General features: G+C 35.2%; 1 protein-coding gene across 1 annotated transcript; it reads right to left on the bottom strand.

Moving 5' to 3' along the window:
- Window positions 1-7,066: 7,066 nt before the first annotated feature.
- LOC107148395 (zinc finger protein 594) lies at window positions 7,067-9,409 on the bottom strand. The gene is given in 5 exon segments (XM_048790429.1): window positions 7,067-7,836; window positions 7,838-8,299; window positions 8,301-8,356; window positions 8,359-8,752; window positions 8,754-9,409. Coding segments are annotated over 5 exon segments (1,854 nt in total). The 5' UTR covers window positions 9,048-9,409; the 3' UTR covers window positions 7,067-7,188.
- Between the last annotated feature and the right edge of the window lie 15,553 nt (window positions 9,410-24,962).

The following is a 24,962-nucleotide window of genomic DNA, read 5'->3' as shown; positions in this document are numbered from 1 at the left end:
TAGCCCCCCCCCCCCGAACATCCCCTTTGCGGTTTTCAGGCTTATAAGGAGTGACCACATGAGTGGTCTGGAAGTCAGCTGTAAGAGACAAAGAAAATCAAACTATATATAGGGGAAAACCAATTTGGACCTCAACTGATTTCTCAACCCAGACCCTCAGAGCTAGAGGTCCTGGAATAATATATTTCAAGCTCTAAAAAAAAATGGATGTCAACCAAGAATTTTATATCCAGAAAAAATAAGTTTCAGATTTGAAGATGAAATTAAAACATTTTCTGATAAACAAAAATTAAAAGAATTCACAGCTAGAAGGCCTACACTACAGAGCATTCTCAACAAAATATTCCATGAGGATGAAGTGAAAAAAAAAAAGTGAAAACCAACAAAGGGAGGATCTGCACTAGAGGGACATTCAACCAAATGAGAAACTATGACAAATCGAAAACCAGAAATAAATCAAAATGATAGAGAATACAAGTAATATCTCAATAATAACTTGAATGTTAACAGCCTAAACTTATCAATCAAAAGACAGAGACTGGCAGATTGGATTAAAAAGCAAGGCCCAGCAATATGCTGTCCTCAAGAGACTTACCTCATGGGCAAAGACATTAAAGGTGAAAGGATGGGAAAAAAATATATCACTCATGAATTGCTTCAACAAGCAGGGGTTTCCATTCTCATTTCAGATAAAGTAGACTTAAAACCAAAGTTAATGAGAAGAGACAAAGAAGAACATTCCATACTTCTTAAGGTTAGTATATATAAGCAGGGCATAACAATTATAAATACTTATGCCCCAAACAATGGAGCATCTATGTATATAAAACAAACCCTTCTCAATTTCAAGAGTCAAATAGACCACAATATCATAATATTGGGTGACTTTAACACACCTCTCTCACTACTGGTCAGGTCTTCCAAATAAAAACTAAATAAGGAAAAAACTAAATAAGGAATCTACAGAACTAAATAATACAATCAATAATTTAGACTTAACAGATATATATATAGAATATTTCATCCGTCAACGAGCAAATATACTTTCTTTTCAGCAGCACATGAGTCTTTCTCTAAAATAGACCATATCTTATTCCACAAAGCAACTCAGTAATACAAAAAAACAGAGATAATACCCTGCATTTTATCAGACCACAACTGAATGAAATTAGAAATCACTGATAAAATTAAAAACAGAAGATACTGTAATAAATGGAGACTAAATAATACATAATTGAATGATGAATGGATAGTAGAAGAAATCAAGGGTGAAATAAAAAAAATTCTTAGAGGTAAATGAGAACAATGATACAACATATCAAAATCTCTGGGACACTATGAAGGGAGTACTAAGAGGAAAGTTTATTGCATTGAGTGCATTTATTAAAAGAACAAAATGTCAACAAATAAATACAATACTACATTTCAAAGCCCTAGGAAAAGAAGAACAAATCAACACCAAAAGCAGTAGGAGACAGGAAATAGTTAAAATCAGAGATGAAATTAATGAAATCAAAACAAAAGAAACAATTGAAACAATTAACAGAACAAAAAGTTGGTTCTTTGAAAAAAATAAATAAAAACAGATAAACCCCTAGTCTTGCTAACAAAGAGAAAAAGAGAAAACTCAAATTACTAAAATACACGATGAAGAAGGAAATATCACAATGGACATGTCTGAAATACAGAAGATATAGAAACTATTTTGAAAATTTATACTCTAATAAAATAGAAAATTTCGAAGACATCAACAAGTTTCTAGAGACATAAGACCTACCCAAACTGAAGGAGGAGGTCATACATGCATTAAACAGATCAGTTTCAAGTAATAAAATAGAAAATGCCATCAAAAGCCTACCAACCAAGAAAAGCCTAGGACTATATGGATTCTCAGCCGAGTTCTACAAGACTTTCAAAGAAGAATTAACACCAATACTCCTCAAAGTATCCATAAAATAGAAAAGGAGGGAACCCTTCCAAACTCATTCTATGAGGCTAATATCACCCTGATACTAAAACTAGACAAACACACATCAAGGGATAGCAAACTAATATCCCTGATGAACATAATGCAAAAATTATCAATAAAATTCCGGCAAATTGCATACAAAAACATATTAAAAAGATAGTGCACCACAATAAGTGGGATTCATCCCAGGGATGCAGGGTTGGTTCAACAAAAGGAAATCAATAAACATAATTCATCATACTAATGGTCTTAAAAAGAAGAATCATGTGATCATCTCAATAGATGCGGAAAAAGCATTTGACAAAATACCGTACACCTTCATGTTCAAAACACTAGAAAAACTAGGGATAGTAGGAACATACCTCAACATTGTAAAAGCTATATATGCTAAACCAAGGCCAGCATCATTCTAAATGGAGAAAAATCAAAAGCATTCCTGCTAAAAACTTGAACAAGACAAGGATGTCCTCTTTCACCACTTCTTTTCAACATCATCCTTGAAACTCTAGCCAGAGCAATTATACAAAACAAAAAAAATTAAAGTGATAAAAATAGGTAAAGAAGAACTCAAACTATCACTATTTAATGATGATTCTATATCTAGAAGATCCAAAAAATTCCACCAGAAAACATCTAGAACTAATAAATGAATTCACCAAAGTAGCAAGATATAAAATCAACACCCATAAATCAAATGCATTACTATACATCAGTGATGAACCCACTGAAAGATAAATTAGAAACTAACTACTCCATTCACAATAGCCTCAACAAAACAAAACAAAAACTGGGAATCAATCTAACAAAAGAGGTGAAAGACCTCTACAATGAAAACTACAGAACACTACAGAAAGAAATTGAAGAAAACCTCAGAAGATGGAAAGATCTCCCATGCTCCTGGATAGGCAGAATTAATATTGTCAAAATGGCCATATACTACCAAAAGCATTATACAGATTTAATGCAATTCCTATTAAAGTCCCAATGACATTCTTCATAGAAATAGAAAAAGCAATCATGAAATTTATTTGGGAAACATAAGAGACCTAGAATAGCTAAAGCAATCCTTAGCAAGAAAAGTGAAAACAGGAGGCATCACAATACCAGACCTTAAACTATACTATAGAGCTATAGTAACAAAACAGCATGTTATTGGCACCAAAACAGATTTGTAGACCAATGGTACAGAATAGAGGATAAGAGACAACCCACATAAATACGATTATCTCATACTAGACAAGGGTGCCAAAACCATTCACTGGAGAAAAGATAGCCTGTTCAACAAATGGTGCTGGCAAAACTGGAAAACCATATGTAGCAAAATGAAATTAAACCTCTATCTCTCACCCTGCACAAAAATCAACTCAAAGTAGATCAAAGACTTTGGCACTAGAACAGAGACCCTGCACCTTATAGAAGAAAAAATAGGCCCAAATTTTTACCACATCAGCCTAGGATCTAACTTCCTTTACAAAACTCTTAAAGTGCAAGAAGTAAAATCAAGAATCAATAAATGGGATGGAATCAAACTTTTAAGTTTCTTCACATGAAGAGAGCACCCACAGAATGGGAGAAAATCTTTACCACATACATCTCACTTAAAGCACTAATCTCTCCAAGATATATAAAGTACTCAAAAAAACTTAACATTGAAAACCAAATAACCCAGTCAATAAATGGGCAAAGGAACTTAAAAAACACTTCACAGAAGAATAAATACAATTGATCAACAAATATATGAAAAAATGGTCAACATCTCTAGCAATTAGAGAAATGAAAATCAAAACTACAATGAGATTCCACCTCATTCCAGTCAGAATGGTAGTCATCAAGAATATACACAACAATAAATGTTGGCAAGGATCTGGAGGAAAAGGTACATTTATATGTTGCTGGTGGGACTGCAAATTGGTGCAACCACTATGGAAAGCAGTATGGAGATCCCTTGGAAAACTGGGAATGGAACCACCATTTGATCCAATTCTTCCAACCCTTGATTTATACCCAAAGGACTTAAAGTCAGCATACTACAGTGAAGCAGCCACATCAGTGTTTATTGCAGCTCAATATACAATAGCTAAACTATGGAACCAACCTAGGTGTCCCTCAATAGATGAATGGATAAAGAAAATGTGGTATATATACTCAATGGAATATTATTCAGCTTTAAAGAAGAGTAAAATTATGGAATTTGCCAGTAAATGGTTGGAGTTGGAGAATATGATGCTAAGTGAAATAAGCCAATCCCACAAAACCAAAGGCCGAATATTTTCTCTAATATGCGGATGTAATTCACATTAAGGAAAAATAAGAGAACTAGAATAGTTAAAGCAATTAGCTAGGGAAAAATAGCATTACCTTAGATTAGGTAGAGAGAAGTGATGGGAAAGGAGGGGAGTAGGGATAGGAAAGATAGTAGAATGAAACAGACATTATAGGGCTGGGGTTGTGGCTCAGAGGTAGAGCGCGCACCTAGCATCAGTGGAGCACTGGGTTCGATCCTCAGCACCACATAAAAATAAAATAAAGATACTGTCTACACCTATAACTAAAAAAATAATAAATATTAAAAAAAGAAACAGACATGATTTACTGTATGTATGTATATATATATATATATATATATATATATATATATATGACTGCATAACCAATGATTCTGCAACATGTACACTCAGAAAAATGAGAAATTATATCCATCTATGTATTATATATCAAAGTGCATAAATGCATTCTACTGTCATGTATAACTAATTAAAACAAATAAATTTTTTTTTTAAAAAGCCAGTCCCAGAGAACCAAAGGCTGAATGTTTTCTCTGATATGCAGACGCTAATTCACAATGTGTGGGGAGGGGTGGAGAATAGTGGTATTTAGGACTAAATAGAAGGGAGGGAAGGGGGTATGGAGGTAAGAATGACAGTGGATGGATCATACATTATTACTCTATGTGCATATATGATTACATGACCTGTGTAACTCCATACCATGAACAACCAGACAAATGAAAAGTCATACTCCATCTATGTATGATGTATCCAAATGCATTCTACTGTCATATATAACTAATTAGAACAAATAAAAGAAAGAGAGAAAAATAAAAACTGAAGAAACTTGTTGCCAAAAGACCTGCTTTGCACAAAGTTTTAAGAAGTTCTTTACAGAGAAGGAATATAATATAGGTCAAAAACTCGGTCTTCTAAGGAAAGACTATCAGGCTGGGCATGATGGCACAAACCTGGAATCCCAGTGATTTGGGAGGCTGAGATAAGAGAATCAAAATTTGAAGGCAGCCTCATCAACACAGAGAAGCCTCAGCAACTTAGCAAAACCCTGTTTCAAACTTTTAGGGCTGGGAATATAGCTCAGTGTTGAAGCACACCTGGGTTTGATACACAGTACAAAGAAAAAGGAGGAGGAGGAAGACAAAAAGGAGAGGGGAAAGGAGAAGGAGGAGAGGGACAGGAGGGAGAGGAAAAAGATTCAAAGAAAGAATAAATGAAGGTAAATAAGAAATTATTAATCTGAAGGAACATTTTGCTCAAAATAGTAGAACAATGTATTCTATTATGGATGTTTGTGTGTATATAATATATATCATATGTATGGCTATATATGTGAAATAAGTGGTGGCAATGATACATGGCACAAGAAGGAGGAGTTAGGATAATTTTATTATAAGATACACTATCCATAAAATCATACAGTGTACTTAAAAATGGGCCTAGATTTGTGAATATAAATTTAAAAATCTAAGTACTAAAATGAGTGAAACGTGTTTAACCGATATTCTGAGAAAGGAATAAAAATGGAATCATAAAATGCTCAGTAAAAACACCAAAGTCAGTTTAAAAAGAGTGAAAAACAAAAATAGAAATGAAGAACAAAGGCAACAAATAGAAAATAGTAAGAAACATGGGAGATATTAACCTTTGTGAATAATCGCTTCAAACATCAAATGAACAATCAAAGGATAGATTGTCAGAGTGGATCAAAATAAACACAACAGTATGTTGTCTGCAAGAAATTCACCTTAAATGTAGATACATATGGATTAAAATTCAAAATTTAATGTAATCTATCATATAAACAGACTAAGAAGGAAAATTCACACAATCACATTGATGTATGCAGAAAAAGCGTTTGACAGAACCTACTATCCATTCATGGTAAAAAAAAAGAAAAAAAAAAAAACTCCGTAAACTAGGAAAAAGGGGAACTCTTTCAGCTTGGTAAATATCTACCCCAAACTGATAACATAATATCATATATTTTTTTAAAGAGAGAGAGAGAGAGAATTTTAATATTTATTTTATAGTTTTCGGCGGACACAACATCTTTGTTTGTATGTGGTGCTGAGGATTGAACCCGGGCCGCACCCATGCCAGGCGAGTGCGCTACCGCTTGAGCCACATCCCCAGCCCACATAATATCATATTTAATGGTGAGAAACTAGAAGCTTTCCCACTAAGAGCAGGAAAATAAGGATATCTCTTCTTGCCATTCCTGTTCAGGAAGTCCTAGCTAAGTAATAAGACAAGAAAAGGAAACAAAAGATACAACTGATTGGAAGCCAGGCACAGTAGCATGTGCCTGCCTGTAATCCCAGCTCTTGGGGGGCTGACTGAGGCAGGAGGACTTCTTTAGCCCAGGAGTTCAATATCAGTGTGAGCAACAAGACTCCATCTCACACCTGTAATTCAACTGCCTTAGGAGGCTGAGGCAGAAGAATTGCAAGTTCGAGGGTAGCTTCAGCAATTTAGCCAAACATGTCTCTTTTAAAAAAAAAAAACAGATTTATATCATCTCTGAACTAGGTGAGATTGAAACAACTCTTTCCACAAAGAATTTAGTTTTGGGGTTGCTGCCACAGTGATTTCTAATGATTTTAATGACAGAAATCCCCTAAAACATTCTCGGACCATATTCCAGTGTAAATACGGAAGCAGAAGGCTATTATGCCCAAGAACTTTTAGCTTTTCCACTTGATTACACTTGTATGTTTTTCACAAGAGGATTTTCTAATTGTTTTCTGCTTTCAGAATTTTTTTCTAATAATTAAAAAAAATTATCTATAGTTTTTCCACATTCAGTACATTCCTAAGGTTTTTCTTCCTTATGTTTGCTAAGGTGTAGTCCCCAACTAAACTTTTCCTACATTCATTAGATTTCTCCTACCTGTTATAATAAGTCCTATTTGAAGACTCTTCAAATAAGTCCTATTTGAAGTCCCCAAATTCCTTTCCAGTATGACGTTTCTGATGTTTCAGAAAAGCTGCACGCCCACTGAAGGCCTTCCCACAGTGGCTGCATTCAAAAGGTCTCTCCCCAGTGTGAATTCTCTAATGACAAATAAGGTGTGAATTCTGACTGAAGGCTTTCCCACATTCAGGGCACTTATAGGGCTTCTCTCCAGTATGAACACGATGGTGTTTAATAAGATCTGAGCTTCCCCTAAAGGATTTTCCACATTTATTGCATACATAAGGTTTTTCTCCACTATGAACTCTATGATGTCTCATCAGATCTGAGCTCTGATTAAGTTTTCTCACATTCTTACATTCATATGGTTTCTCTCCTGTATGAGTTTCCTGATATCTGACAAGGTTGGAGCTACCTCTGTAAGTTCTACTACCCTGATTACACTGTGAAGTGTTTTCTTCTTGGTGAATTCTCTGCACTTCCCTAAGTTCCTCATCCTTGCTGAAGACTTTTTCACATTCTTCAAGTTTGTCTCCAGTATGAAGTCTTTTATGTTTTAGAAAGACTGTGTGCCAAATGAAGGCTTTTCCACATTCTTTACATTCATAGGGATTCTCTCCTGTATGAATTTTTTGGTGTGTAACAAGGTGTGACCTCTGGCTAAAAGGCTTTCCCACATTCACTGCATTCATAGGGCTTCTCTCCTGTATGAATTATCCAATGCCGAATTAGATCTGAACTTGCCCGGAAAGTTTTTCCACATTCAGTACATTCATAAGGTTTTTCTTCCTTATGTTTGCTAAGGTCCAAGTCAGAAATGGAAGCTTTTTCACATTCAAGTTTCCTTCCAGTATGTAGTCTCTGATGTTTAAGAAAAGCTCTGCGTCCAGTGAAAGATTTCCCACATTCTTGACATGCATAGAGTTTTTCTCCACTGTGGAGTCTCTAGTGTTCAGTAAGGCGAGAACGCTGCCTGAAGGCTTTTTCACATTCATTACACTTGAAGGGTTTTTCTCCAGTATGAATTCTCTGATGAGTAACTAGGTGTGAACTCAGACTGAACATTTGTCCACAGTGGTAACACTCATAGGGTTTCTCACCAGTGTGAATTCTGTGATGTATAGGGATGTATAAGATCTGAGCTTTGATTGAAGGCTTTCCCACATTCACTGCACATATAGGGATTCTCAGGTGTAGGAGAAGGTTTGAATTTCCCTTAAAGGCCTTTCCACACTCTTTACATTCATAGCGATTTTTGCCACTGTGAATTCTTTTATGTCTAACCAGATTAGAGCTCTGGTTGAAGTCTTTTCCACATTCATGGCATATGTATGGTTTCTTTCCAGTATGGATTCTCTGATGTATAAGAAGATTTGAACTCTAATTAAAGTCTTTTCCACATTCATTAAATACATATGGTTTCTTCCCCATGTGAATTCTCTGATGTATGATCATGTTTGAGCTCTGGTTAAAGATTTTCCCACATTCCTTACAATCATAGGTCTTGTTTATGTTATGAACTTCCTGATATTCAGTCAGTCTTGAGTTCTGTTTGAAGGTTTGGCCACAGACCTCATATCTTATGGGATCTTTCTCCTACAGAAAGTATTTTTTCTCCATGACATCCTTGGCGTTGGTCTCCTGCCATGGATTTCTTGGAGATGAGATTCACTTCCCTGATAACTCTCTCTTGGGATGGGAGATGTCTCACTGCATCTTCCAAGGGGTTTATTCAGTGCTTCAAAATCTGGTCCTCAGGTTCACTGGTATTGACTAACTCACATTCCTGGGAGATGAGCCTTTGAAGTCTTTCTGGTGAAGCTCTTGCTGAATCTTTTTCTTCAGATATTTCCATCTTTGACTTCCACTGTTTCATCTTATTTCTGGTCTCAGAATCTCCAGGCCACCCCAGCCTCCCGCTCGGCCAGGGTCCCCTCTGCGGTTGCCATCGCGCAGCCCCTCTCCTCTTGGAGGCAAGACATTGTTTCAAAATAAAAATTAAAAAGGACTGGGGATGTAGTTCAGTGGAAAAGCACCCCTGTGTTTAATGCCCCAGTACAGAAAAAGAAAAAAACCATACATATTGATTGGGAAAGGGAAAAAAAATAAAATTTTGTTTGCAGATGACATGATCATCTCCCCAACACTGCAAAAAACTTTTAATAAAAATAGTAACCATTTATGGAGATATCCTGGCACACAAAGCAGTGAGATGAGACTGTGGATCAATTTATGTATGAGGCCTGTATCCTTTGAAGGTAGTAACAAAGAAGATCAACTCTCCAATCTTTGACCTAAGGATTCAGCAGGAAAACCTACAGGTGGATAGAGCTGCCCATCCAAGGCTGAGGGAAGGCCCCTGAGATAAATTCATTCCAGAAAAGAAGTCTAGCTCAAGACATGAGATTCAGAATCTCCACACTCCCATCCATCTACCCACCCACACTTCCATCCATCTATCCATCCATTCAACACAGAGCATAGGCCAACTAAGAGCAAGGCAGGGTTATTTAAAAAAAAAAAAAAAAAACTTGATTGGTCTCCATCCCTTAAACTTTTGGGAGCCCCAACCTTATCACACATACCTGCTCAACTGCATCTATAGCTTACCTTGTGTAGTGTGTTACTGTAAATTTTTTTTTTGCAAAGAATTTTATAGTTTTGCTTTTGACATTATTTGGTTTTACATTAACTCATTTAATTTTTAAATTTTTTTTTAGCTGTAGATGGACAACACCTTTATTTTATTTATTTATGTGGTACTGAGGATCAAACCCAGTGCCCCTCACTGAGCCACAACCCCAGCCCACATTAATTCATTTAACTTGGAAATTACTATTATTTTTTAAATAACAGTAATAGCAGTCATTTCATATCCTTCAGAGGGTTGTGGTTGAGAGAGAAATTCTAACCTACAAATCCTTCTCAATTGTACCAAAATGTTTATCAGTGTTAAATTTCATAACAGTCAATAAAATTAATTTATTCTATAAAAAATATATCATTTGCATTGTTCCCCACTATCCAGAAATGAAATACTTAGTTATAAACCTAAAATAAATACATATAAGACCTATATGAAGAAAACTACAAGATTCTGGTGAAAGAATCACAGAAGAACTAGATAAATGGACAGATAGTCCTTGTTCACATGTAGGAAGACTCAGTGTTAAGTTGATCTATAGATTTGATGCAACCCCAATCAAAATCCCAGCAAGTTATTTTGTAGATATTGATGAACTGATTCTCATTTTATTGGAGGAGAAAAAGACCCAAAATAGTCAACACAAAGTTGAAAGAATGGAACAGAACTGGAAAACTGATATTACTTGACTTCAGACTCACTATAATCAAGAAGGTGTGGTATTGGTGAAAAAAAATAGATAAAATGTGTTAATGAAACAGAATACAGAGCCCACATTCATACAATCTACTGATCTTTAACAAAGGAGCAAAAGCAATACAATGGAGCAAAGATAATCTTTTTAAGACCTTCCCTGTTTGTGGATAGGTAGACTTATATTGTTAAAATGGCCACATTACCAAAAGCAATCTATAAAGTAATCTACTTTATAGTGAAAATCCCATTAAAATACCAATGACATTCTTCACAGAACTAGAAAAGACAGTCCTGAAAATCATATGGAAAAACAAGACCCAGAATTGCCAGTTGTAAGCCAAAAAAGAAAAACTGGCGCATCACAATATCCAATTTCAAATTATAGTACAAAGCCATAATAACAAAAACAGCATGATATTGGCATAAAAACAAGGCATGCAGACCAGTGGAACAGAATAGAAGACATAAAAACAAACCCACAGATAAAATCATCTGATCCTTGACAAGGATGCCTAAAACATATTGGAGAAAAGATGTCTTTTTAACAAATGATACTGGGAAAACCAGATATTTATAAGTAGAAGAATGAGACTAGAGCCCTATTTCTCATCCTGCAGAAAAGTCAACTCAAAATGGATCAAATACCCAGTAATAAGACCAGAAACTTAGCAATATTTAGAAGAAAACAAGAGAAATACTCTATCATGTAGGTCCAGGCAACAACTTCCTCAGTAGAACTCCTATAGCTCAAAAAAAAAATAAATAAATAATACTAATTATCAACAAATGGGACAACATCAAATTTAAAAGCTTCCACACATCAAAGGAAATGATTAATAACATTATGAGAGAGCCTACAGAATGGGAGAAAATCTTTGCCAACTACTCTTCTGACAGAAGATTAATATCCAGAATACATAAAGAATTCAAAAAACACCAATTTTTAAAAAAATCAATAAATGGGCAAATAAACTAAACACATGTCTTAAAAGAAATACAAATGGCCAACAATCAAATGAAAAAAATGTTCTACATCTTTAGTAATCAGGGAAATGCAAATCAAAATTACACTGAGATTTCATCTCACTGAGCTAGAATGATAATCATTAAGACAACAAATAATAAATGCTGGAGAGGATATGGGGGAAAGAGAACTCTTAAACAATGTTAGTGGGATTATAAATTAATGCTGTCAAGGTGAGATTGCAATACATCACCCAGTCAATCTTAAAGCAGGAGACGGAACCTTCATTTACCAGCCGGTGGTCTGGATCCACCAGCTAGCTGGCGGGCCAAGGGGTAGGCTGCAAATCTATACCCTTTGACCCCCTCCCGGGATTTGAATACATCTTTTATAGTCCAAAACCATATTAAAGCATAAATGGTTGTTGCTATGATTGAAACCATAAGCAGACGTGATCTAAAATCATAAGTAGAAAAGGGAATGGGCCAAAATGTCCCTAGCTGTGTACAAGTGGTTACTAACATCTAGACAATCAATCTCTGACAGGGTACATTATTCAAGAAAAACAGGAACCAAAAAGAGAACACTTTTACATTGTATAAGAATTGCCATTTTGTGTTGCCAAACATGCTATGCTAAGCAACTGTTGATGGTTGTACAGAAGTGGGGCTTTCCATGGGAGAAGCATTTCTTACATGATGTGGAGTCTCAGGGCAAAATGGAGTCTGTTTGGTCATTGCCCGTATAGCCTGGCCCATAACAGTGCAACCACTATGGAAATCAATGTGAGGCTTCCTCATAAGACAAGGAATGCAACCACTATATGACCAACTGGTATATAAATACCACTCCTTGGTATTTATCCTAAAGAATTAAGTCGGCATACTATAGCAATACATACATACCCATGTTTATAGCAAGCACAATTCACAATAGCCAAGCTATGGAACCAGACTAGGTGTCTGTCAAAAAATGAATGGATAAAGAAAATATGGCATATATGTACAATAGAGTTTTATTCAGCCATAAAGAAAAACAAAATTGTGTCATTTTCAGGAAAATGGATGGAACTAGAGAACTAGAGAAAGAAAATAAGAAAAGAAAGAAGGAAAGGATAAAAGGTACCCATGAAAATAAGAGGGAGACTAGGAGGACACAGGAAGGGCATTAAAGGGAAGGGCAAGAGGAGATTCTGAGGAACAGAACTGATCAAATTATGTTATATGCATGTACAAACATGCCATAATGAGATCCACTATTCTGTATAATTGTTAGGTGCCAATAAAATTTTTTAAAAGTCTTTTAATCAAATGGGGCTGGAATAGCTGGACATCTACATGCAGAAAAGTGACTCTAGATGCAGACATTACATCCTTCACAAAAATTAACTCCAAGTGGATAATAGACCTAAATATAAAATGTGAAACTATAAAACACTAGAAGTTAACATAAAAGAAAAACTAGATGGCCTTGGGTATGCCGATGATTTTTTAGTTGCAATACCAAAGACATAATCCATGAAATAAGTAACTGATAAACTGGACTTTATTGAAAACTTCCTACTCTGTGAAATATAATATCAAGAAAATGAAAAGAAAAAACACAGAATGGAAGAAAAATTGCAAAACACACACCTGAAAAAGGACTGCGATCTAAAATACATAAAGAATCCTTAAAATACTATAAGAAGGGGCTAGGGTTGTAGCTCAGGGGTAGAGTGCTTGCCTAGCACTGGGTTCAATCCTCAGCAACACAAAAAAAATAAAATAAAGATATTGTGTACAACTAAAACTAAAAAATAAATATTAAAAAAAGGCCTTAACAGAGCCCTCACCAAGAGGTATACAATTGACAAATAAGCATATATAAAGTATGAAAACACACTGTAGAACAGCATATATTGAATGACTCAGGATGGAGAGGGAAGAAATAAGTGGTCAGGAAAAAGATGGGAAGGAAATACACTTATTTACACTGGTTTTTCCTAGAGGCTGAGATTTCAGGTGACTTATTTGCTGCTTTGTGCTTTTCTCAAACACATGGGATTACTTTTTGTTATGGTTTAGATATGAGGTGTTCCCCAGAAGCTCATATGTGAGACAATACAAGAAAGTTTAGAGGTAAAATGATTGAGTTATGAGAGCCTTAACCTAACCAGTGCATTAATCCACTTGACTGGATTAACTGGGTGGTAACTGTACTCAGGTAGGGTGTAGATGGAGGAGGTAGCTCACTGGGGATGCCTTTGTCCCTGGTGAGATGGTGGTGCATGCCTATAATCCCAGACATTTGAGAGGTATGAGCAGAAGGATCACAAGTTCCAGGCCAACCTCTGCAACTTAGAGAGACCTTGTCTCAAAAAAAAAAAAAAAAAAAAAAATTTAAAAGTCCTAAGTTTTAAAATCAGAGTAACTGAGAAAGCGGTGAGTCACATAACAGGGCAATGCTAGAGACCTATCCAACTTTCAAAGGAAGAAAATCAGTTCAGATTAGGACATGAGAGTAGAGCTTGTGGACATCCAGGGAGAGGATCCCATTTGGAAATAGATGCTGGGAGTCTAGTAGACCTGTGCTGTGTTTAGCCCCCCAAACGTGACACAAGCATTGAAATAGTGAAGTGGAAAGAGGGTGTGCTATATCCAGGGTGCACATGGCAGCCATGGAGGCCCCCAGACATCCCAACGTTTTAATGGAAAAGGCAATGGCAGCACCTCCTGGATGAGCACCCTCAGAGGCGTTTGAGGGCTGCTTGGGGAGGACAACAGTGAGTGAACTCTGCTAGTGTGTCCCTTATGAATGAGAGGCAGAGTAGTGACATTTTAAAAAGAAGCAAAAGCTACAAACCTGGAAAAAGACAAAGGTTTTTATGCCTACCTCACTTGGGCCGAATCTTTCCGAAGGAAAGGTCAAAAAAAAAAGTAGGAAGCAGTTTTGCTCCCCCATTTTCTTCAAAGAAATAATTGGATGTGGAAGAACTGGCTTCTGAGTCACAAGGAAGCCTTTTCCCCATTGGGAGCAAAAACAATGAGGACAGGGAGTATGAAAGCCACCAGCTCACAACAAGCTCAGGAAGAAGCTGAATAAACTTTTGAACAATTTGTCTCATCCTGCTATACCAAGAGGAAATTTCAAAACATTAAGAACTATCATGTGTATGTAGTTACACACCCTTTTACTTTACTTAAATGAGCTTGAGTCGTGAAAGAAATGCAAAGAAAATACAAGAAAGCAAAGCCCTCTGATCCTCACTGCTCAAAGGAGACTGCAGAGCAGCAACACTGGCATCAGGGACCAGTGGAGCCTGGCATCTGGAGCCTGCACACACCACCACATGGGAAGCCTACCTTGCCCAATGCCTTCTCTGCAAAAGAAACAGCCTGGCACAGAGGTGTTTTCAAAAGCCACCCTTCCTGTTTCTTCCAACCCTCAACTCACCAAAGCCTCAAACCCCACCTGAAAAGCCCCATTCTTGTCCCATGGGATAGGTTCTATTTAATCTAGAAAGGGAGGAAGCACACTCGGCAAGCAGGAAGCAATAGCATTAGTGGAGGAGCCAAGAACAACACTGAGGCTGAGAACAATACAGGACCATTAGGATGGCTTCTCCTGTTGGTTATGGTCTCTAGGAAAGAAAGGAGACTGGAGTACAAATTCCACAAATGGGGAGTGGGTTGTGCAGTTTTCTAAAAATTAGAGTGATGGTTTAACAATGTATCTGAGGATTTGCCTTTATTAAAAATGATCTTCCTGGGCTAGGGTTGTAGCTCAGAGGTAGAGCGCTGGCCTAGCACATGCGAGGCCCTGGGTTCCGTCCTCAGCACCACATAAAAATAAATAAATAAAGGTATTGTGCCCAACTACAACTAAAAAAATAAATATTTTTAAAATGATCTTCCTTCTTTGACAGAAAGATTGGCCTTCAATAAGGTATCAATGTCTGACTGAATGGTTTAGCTCAAATCATCCCCAATGTATCAAGTGATATGGCTATGAACCTGGTTTAAAATCATTGCCCAAAAGTGGCAGGGAACCTCCAAAAGAAAAATGACTTTAGAAGAAAACAATTATTTTCCTTCCACATGATTTTATAAGGGGTGATTTTATGAGTGAGACTTATGTTTCCCTTAAAGGATCTTTTGAAAATTGAAAATTAAAAATATTACTTTTAACATGCTCTGTAGTCTACAGAATGACCCACAAAAAAAAAAAAAACGAAAACAAGCTTATGCAAGGATTAAACTTGCTATAGAGTCCCAAAATTACTATAAAAGAGGACTACATTTAACTTGGAGTTTCCTAGCAGCCAAAGTATAAACAAAACAAGATCAATTCAATAATAATAATGATAATATAAGCCAGTTGTCTAGAAGTCTTATCTTGGTAGAGATTTTAGAAAATTTCCCCTATGTGGGATATTCTGTAAGGTAACTTTTAACTAAATTCTGTACTTATGACATCAAGACCCGAAGAACAGTCAAACGCAGTGGCGCGTGCCTGTAATTCCAGCAGCTGGAGAAGCTGAAGCAAGGGGATAACAAGTTCAAAGCCAGCCTCAGCAACAGGTGAGGCCCTAAGCAACTTAGTTAGACCTGTCTCAAAATAAAATATAAAAAGGGCTGGGGATGTGGCTTAGTGTTAAGCACCCCTGGGTTCAATCTCTGTTACCAGAAACAAAACCCAAGACCCCAAGAACAAAGATCCAAGGCTGGATTTATTATTGACACTCACAGCCCACTGGAAAGCTGCCATCTCACCAACTGTAGGTCACTGTCCCCAGATTGACAGGGAGCCTATAGACAGAAGAAGTAGGAACATGACATTAAGGGGATAATTCTATAGACTAGACCTGTGTACTGACACTCCCTATTTTCTCTTAAAAAGCAATTGACCCAAAAAGCAATTTACCTGAGACCAGTCTGGCCTTGTGCTGGCTTAAGTCAATAGGATATGTTAAATACTGTGGCAAACAACCTGTTATCTGTAGAACTACTGTTAGGGTGAAGGCATTTAAGACTCCTCTCTACCAATAAGAACATGAATTATCCCAAAGGGGGACATTAGTAATCTTTTTGTTGTTGTTGTTGTTGTTTTAAATTTTCTTAGTTGTAGATGGACACAAAACCTTTATTTATTTGTTTATTTATTTATTTGGTGCTGAGGATCGAACCCAGTGTCTCACACATGCTAGGCGAGCACTCTACCACTGAGCCACAACACAGCCCGACTTCTGTAATCTTTATACAGAGCAGACATTCCAAGACTCAGGAAGGATAATTAGAAGCAAAACTCACCAACCATAAAAGCTATAAAAACACAAGTTCTGATTAGAATCAGAAAGCAAGGGCCAATGACAGAGAGCTGCCTTTAGATCTTTAGCATATCATTTTAATCCTATTTGCCTCAGCCCCATTTGCTTGACTACCTATCAGTATCTAACAAGAACTTTCTTTACTTTGGCATGGATTATAAATAACTCTAAGGGGCTGGGGATGTGGCTCAAGCAGTAATGCGCTCGCCTGGCATGCACGGGGCGCTGGATTCGATCCAGAGCACCACATAAAATAAAATAAAGATGTTGTGTTCACCGAAAACTGAAAAATGAATATTAAAAACTTCTGTCTCTCTCTAAAAATAAATAAATAACTCTAAGGTCAAATTTCATTATACATATCACATTATCAAATATGATTATACATATACATATACATATCTTGATTGATAGTTGTTACCCTAATAATCAACTTTGTATCTTCAACCCATTTGAATGTATTTCTGCTAATGACACATATTTCTTATCTTTGTTTTCTTAGCTCTTCTCCTACCCACTATTCTTCCTCTTACACATCTGCTACTAGTATAAATCCCCCATCTACCTTTTTCTCCTTTTGACCTTGATGTGTATCATTTTTTCTTTTTTCAGTTTTTTCTCTCCCTTTCGCCTTAATCTTTTGTCTTCTTCCTTTTAATCCCCATAGAATGTTACAGCAGTTTCATATATATAATAACTAATTTTTCAACTTATTCCAGAACTTTACTATAAATTTATATCTGGATTAGAGGAATTGATGAGAATAATATCAAGGTTTTTTTTTTCCATAAGTCGAATACTACATGACTTGGCTCTGAAGTGATTGTAGAAGGGTTCAGTGGCTTCTCTCAAAGTGGTGCTGCTACTAGGATCAACAGAGGACATACACTAAGTTAAAGTGTGAATAACTGCATATCGCCCAAAGCAGGGCTCCTAAGAGAAAGAACCATTGCTTAAAAGAAGAAATGATAACCATCCCAATAAATGGGTAGACGTACCAGCAATATGAAAAAGCAAGGGAAAAAAATAATACGAAACAGCCCATAATACTTCAACAACTGACTCCACTGACACCACAGTGGAGGAAAGTCAGAGAAAGAATTTTAAAAGCTCACAGTTAAAATGTTCAATAAACTAAAAGAATATGTAAATTAGAGAGAAAATTCAGGAAGTGAAAGGTCACTTCAATAAGAGATTCTGAAAAAGAACCAAACAGAAATCCTAGAAAGTCTCAATAAATCAAATTTAAAATTCAATGGAAAGCATCACCAATAGATCAGACCACTTTGAAGATAGATTTTCAGGCCTTGAAGACAAAGTATATAATCTTGAAAATAAATTTGATCATAAAGAAAAGATGTTAAGAGACCATGACCAGAATACTCAAGAAATCTGGTATAACATCAAGAGACCAAATTTAAGAGTTATTTGAATTGAATAGATGAAGGATCTGAAATACAACCTAAAGGGATATACAATCTTTCTTTCTTTTTCTTTTTTTTTTTTAATTTTTAATATTTATTCTTTTTTAGTTTTTGGCGGACACAACATCTTTGTATGTGGTGCTGAGGATCGAACATAGGCTGCACGCATGCCAGGTGAGCGCGCTACCGCTTGAGCCACATCCCCAGCCCGGGATATACAATCTTTACAATGAAATAATAAGAAAAATTTTCAAATCTCAGGAATGATATGGAAATTCAAATACAAGAGGCATAAGAAACTCCAATTAGAATCAGAATACATTTTCTCCAATACACAAAATAAAAATGCCTAATATACAGAATAAGAATAGAATTTTTAAAGATGTGAGAAAAACAGCAAGTCATATTTAGTGGTTAACTGATTCAGATTTCAACTGATTTCTCAATCCAGATCCTAAAGGCCAGGAGGGCATGGAATAATATACACGAAGCTATGAAAGAAAATGGGTGTCAACCAAGCTTACTACACTTAGCAAAATTATCTTTAGAACTGAAGATGAAATAAAACTTTCCATGATAAACAAATCACAAAGCCTATACTACAAAACATACTCAATGAAATATTTCAAAAAGAAGAAATGAGTAAAAATGACAGCCAGCATAGGATAAATTGTACTAAAAGAATAGTTAATTAAAGGAGACTCTAGTCTGAATTAGACTTGAGAAATAAATCAAAATGGCAGGAAATAAAAATCACCTCTATAATAACATTGAGTATAAATGGTCTAAACTCTTTAATCAAATAGATTGGCTAATTTGATTAAAAAAGAAGACCCAACAATACATTGTTTACAAGAGACTCGCCTTGTAGACAAAGGCATTCAGAGTCTGAAGATGAAAGGATGGGAAAATATATACCATGTAAAAGGTAGCTATAAGCAAGCAGGGATAGCTGTTCTCAAGTCAGACCAAGTGGACTTCAAGGGCTGGGGTTGTGGCTCAAGTGGTAGAGTGCTCGCCTGGCACATGTGAGGCACTGGGTTTGATCCTCAGCAACACATGAAAATAAAATAAAAATATTGTATCCACCTAAAACTAAAAATTAAATATTAAAAAAGTGGACTTCAAGCCAAAATTAATAAGAGACAAAGAAGATTACTTCTATTTTAGTCAGCTTTTTCATTGCTGTGACTAAAAGACCCATAATAACAATTTTAGAGGAAGAAGTTTTATTTAGTGGCTCACAGTTTCAGAGGTCTCATTCCATTGACAGCCAGCTACATTTCTTAGAGCCCAAGGTGGGACTGAACATCATGGTGGAAGAGTGTAGCAGAGGGAAGCAGCTCACATGATGATCAGAAAACAGAGAGAGAGAGAGAGATTGAGATTGAGATCACCACTTGCCAAAAACAAATATATACCCAAAGCCACGCTCCCAATGACCCACCTCTTCCAGTTACCACTGGATTAATCCCATCAGGGGGGTGTTAACTTACTGATTGGATTAAGGCTCTCGTAATCATTTATTTTCTGAACATTGTGGCATTGTCTCACACATTCGCTTTTGGGAGACACCTTACATCAAAACCATAACAACTTCATACTGGTTAAGGGAATCATCCAACAAGAATAAATAATTGTAAATATTTATGCCCCAAACAATGGTGTGTCTACATACATAAAACAAACCCTTCTCAATTGAAGAATCAAATGGACCACAATGCAACAATACTGGGTGATTTCAATATATCACTAGATAGATCATCCAGATATAAAGATTCTTCCGAACTAAAAACTACTATTAAAACAAATGACCCTAATAGATATCTGGAGAATATTTAATCCATCAATGACTGAATTCCCTTTCTTCTTCGCAGCACATAGAACATTTTCTAAACTAGACCATATTTTAAGTCACAAAGCAAAGCTTAGCAAATACAAAAAAAAAAAAAATAGAAATAATTCTTTGCATCCTATCAGTTCATGGTGGAATGAAATTAGAAATCAATGACAAGATAAAAAACAGAAACCACTCTAATACCTGGAGATCAAATGATACAGTTTTGAATAATGAATGGATAGCAGAAGAAATCAGCAGAGGAATAAAAAAAAATCTTAGAAGCAAATGAGAATAATGATACATCAAAACCTCAGGGACATTAATAAGGCAGTTCTAGGAGGAAAGTTTGTAGCACTGAGTTCATACATTGAAAAACTAGAAAAACTGCAAATAAATAATCTTACATTACATCTCAAGGCCCTAGAAAATGAACAAACTAACACACACATATCAGCAGAATACACTAAATTATTAAAATCTGGGCCAAAATCAATGAAATTGAGAATAAAAAGAAATACAAAAGATCAATGAAATAGTTAGCTTTTGAAAGGATAAACAAGATTGATAAACCCTTAGCCAAACTAACCAAAAGAAACAGAAGACTCAAATTAACAAAATTAGAGATGAAAAAGGAAATATCACCATAGGCACTACTGAAATCCATAGGATCAGTACAATGGAGTATTACTCTGCCATAAAGAAGAATGAAATTATGTCATTTGCCAATAAATGGATGGATCTGGAGATGATAATGCTAAGTGAAATAAGCCACACGCAGAAAGTCAAAGGTATAATATTTTCTCTCATATGTTGAAGCTAGTCTAAAATAAGAAAAAAAAAAGAGAGAACAGAATGGGAAGTGAGGGGTATTCCATCAAAATAAGAGAAATTAGTGGAATAGAAGAAGGAAACTGAGGGGGAGACTGGATAAGGGAAAAACAGTAGAATGGATCTGGGGTCATAGCTCAGTGGTAGAGCACTTGCCTAGGATGTGTGAGGCACTGGATTCGATCCTCAGCACCACACAAAAATAAATAAAGATACTGTATCCATCTACAACTAAAAATATTTTTTTAAAAAGCCGCATGGTGGCAGTAACAGCGGTGGTAGCAATTTATGGGGCCAAAATCTAGCAGTGCAAAATGGGCACAGGCAAACAGGCCAATGGAATGAAACAAAACAGGGCGAAGGGCAGCAGGAACGCTTGCCAGGCAGCTCCAGGCTACTGGAGCCAGGCATAACTTCCTTGGGCCCAGCCAGGACTACCGATATTCTAACTTCAGATGGGCAAACATGGAAAGCCCTCAAGTCAGACAACGAACAGGGTGGGGACCCCATAGCTACAGGCAAAATTTCGGGTCCCATGGAAGGCACGGAAAGTCAGCTCTGAACACGCGGCTGGGGCAATGTGGCGGATTCACGGCTTCTTCTTTGACCGTCCCAACGTCATTAGGGCGGGACTTCCTGCCCTGCCTTCCAGCTTTGCTGAGCCTACCTGTTGCATCTCTGTTCCTTAGAGAGGAGCACCCAGCTACAAAACTTCCTTTCATGTTTCTAAGTGAATGCTAGTTGACAAAGTCTGAATGAACGAACTTCTGCATCTTCAACTAAAGTCTTTTGCTTAATTCTTTCCTGATGCTAAGAAAAATTGATTTCTAATCCTCTTTACTTTATAGTTATGCTACAAAGGAAGAGTTATAAAAAATGTATTACGTTGATAAAAGATGTTCTACTTGAGTTTGCTCACACACTAACTTTCTTTTTAGGGATTTTAGAGATAGATTTGACCATTTGTGAGAACAAAAAGCCGGCATCTAAAGCGTTTGCTCACACAATGTTCTCATAATGGCCAAAATTTTTATTCTTCTAAGTATGTAAATAGAAGGATTAAATATATACATGCACAAAAATTCTATTTTAACTGCATTACATAATGTCAGAGTTTACACAGATAAGAGTGCACTCATATTTAAAGTAAAATAAAAATGGATCCAAATATTGTTTTTTATTTTTTATTTTTAGTTGTAGATGGACACAATACCTTTATTTTATTTGTTTATTTTTATGTGGTGCCGGGGGTCGAACCTAGTGCCTCATACATTCTATGCAAGCACTCTACCACTGAGCCACAACCCCGATGCCTGGATCCAAATATTTTTAAATCACATGATTTAATAAGATTCAATTCAGACTGGATAATCAAATAAAAATAAATTATGTCTTCATTCTTTATATTTTTCCAGCTGGTTTAATAATCTATATAATTTTAATTTATGAATAATTAATATGTATATTTGCTTATAATGGTTTTTCTTCAACAGGAAACACATAACTCATATTATTATGTACATTTACCTAATGCCCTGCCTTTTACTGTTAGGGATATTCAAAGTAAATGTAATTCATTACATAAATACCTGTTTAAACACATATTTATTAATTTATAAAGTTAAGATGTAATCTTAACTCCTAACTACTGCTTAGATTTTCATAAAGTGGCAAACAAATATAATTCTCTATATAAAAGTGTCCAAAAACTTTGGCTGCATTTCCATTGAAATATTTCTTATTAAAATATAATAATTTATCTAGATTCAAAGATTTACAGGAATTTTTCCAAAATTTAACTAAAAATAAGAATTCTAGAAGGAAAAGAAAGAAATGCTTCTACAAAAGGAAACAAAAAATGGAGAGTCCTAGAAGAAATAAAGAAAATGTCTTGGGCTGGGATCCTGGCTCAGCGGTAGAGCACTCGCCTAGCGCGGGCGGGACCCGGGTTGGATTCTCAGCACCACATAAAAATAAAAAGGCATTGTGTTGTGTCCATCTACAAAAAAGATTCTCTCATATTCTCTCATTCTCTCTCTCTCTCTCTCTCTCTCTCTCTCTCTCTCCTTTCTCCCCTTTTAAAAAAAAAAAAGAAAAGAAAATGTCTCTGGGTAAAAAGGTAAAATTCAAGACTTTAATGATAGGAAAAAAAAGATTTTTCTAGTAGAGGAATCTTTATATGATTATATACAAAAGCTAAATAGATGTTGTAAAAGGTTTGAGTACATAGAAAACAGATTTGCATATGACTAATTGGTTGTAAATATATAAAACAGTCAATTAAAAATTTGAGGCTTCACCTAAAAACAAATATTAATGTGCTAATATAAACCAAAATGTTAACCTATACATTTGAGATAACAGGAACTTCTTAAAATATTAATCTACCTCATTCCAACAGAATAATTCCTTATGTCTAGTAATTTTATTGTTTAAAAAAGAACTAATTTTTATTAAGATTCACACATTTTACTTAAACGATAATTATTTTCAAATGCCACCTTACATTCCAAGTTTCAAACTACTCTTTAAAAGTTAAATTTTATTGATTTAAAAACATCAATAATTATGATAATTATTACTAATTTTTACGTATCAATTGTATCTCTGTTTCCTAAGTATGTAAGTCTTTAAAGTATAAGATTTAAGAAAACATTTTACTAAACTGATGCCCTACATTTTTTTTATAATGGTCTCTCACCAACTCATATAATAACAACAAAATAATTAAAAAATCTAATCATGATTTATTCTTCTAATTATACAACATAAAACTTATATGTTACTTTATACTGGGAAGTAAACTTAGCTATATTTTTAAGACAGTTGCAAGACACTAACTTATTTAAAGGGTAACATTACAAGATATAAAAATGTTTTAAGACCTTCTCTCAAGAAGGGATTAAAATATCTCTTAATTTGTCCATTTCATATTCTAGATACAACATTGAAATGGATCAATTTTCTCATTACAACATCATATATGTATTCTGTTAAAATTCTAAATTTTTAAAAAATAATTCATTAGATCACTGTCCTAAGCAATACCACTGATTTGATTTTACCCATCAATATTTAAAGTACTGATTCCCCAATTCTTAGATCAACATTAGATTTAATGATAATAAAAATTTTTCCTAAATTAGTAAAAGACTATTCATTCTTCTATTTCATTTTTTATTATGAGTAATAGATAAAATATTTTTCCTATGCTCATTAAACATATTTCTTATTCTGAAAAAGAATGTTTATATCTTTCATGTCCTTTGTAAAGGCCACCTCTCCCAAGTTAAAACTCTGCCTCTCACCTCATTCAAAGTTAAGATAATCACAAGTCCATTTAAAGTTATGTTCAAAATATAAATTTTTTACTATAAATACTACATACATGGAAACAATTATACAAAATTATAATCTTTAATTCATAGATATTATAATAATTAAGTATATTTTTACTCTTATTAATTTTATATTTTTATATTTTCCCTACAAACCTTACAGCTACTGTTTATTAATGCCTTACAAGTATCAATTCTTATATAACAACTTAAGTTAATTCAGATAATAAGGCTATACATATATAACAAACAAGTTATAAAAATGGCTTTCAACATCTATACTGACTCTCTTTTATAATTTTATTGCTCAGCCTATTACTAGAGTCAAAATCAAATCATACATAAAAATTAAGCTTTCATTTACTATAATCCCTTTCAACTCAATATTATTGGCCTTTACATGCCTAATAAGTAACTCTTGCCAAGTTTCCTGGCCAACTAAAGATAGTAAATCTCTTATTATTGAAATCTGTACTAGGCCATTGTATACAACTTAAGGCTAATGATACTCTGACTTATATCAACTTTTTCTTCAATTTTAAAAATAAAAAAGGGGGAAAACAGGATCCTACATGTACCTACTAAATCTCACAAAAATATTTTTTAAAACTTGTTTAAATTATGATACTAAAAGTCTTACTGCTGCCAAGCAACACATGGTACAGTTGGATAAATCAGATGTCAAAGGATAAAATCTAAACCTGTCATTGTGGAAATGGCTGAAAAACCTGACACAGGAAGGTAAATCT

This window comes from Marmota marmota, unplaced genomic scaffold, assembly GCF_001458135.2.
Source record: "Marmota marmota marmota unplaced genomic scaffold, marMar, whole genome shotgun sequence".
Lineage (NCBI taxonomy): Eukaryota > Metazoa > Chordata > Mammalia > Rodentia > Sciuridae > Marmota > Marmota marmota.
The sequence above is the reverse complement of the archived record's forward strand: the minus strand, read 5'-3'. Positions and strand labels throughout refer to the sequence as shown.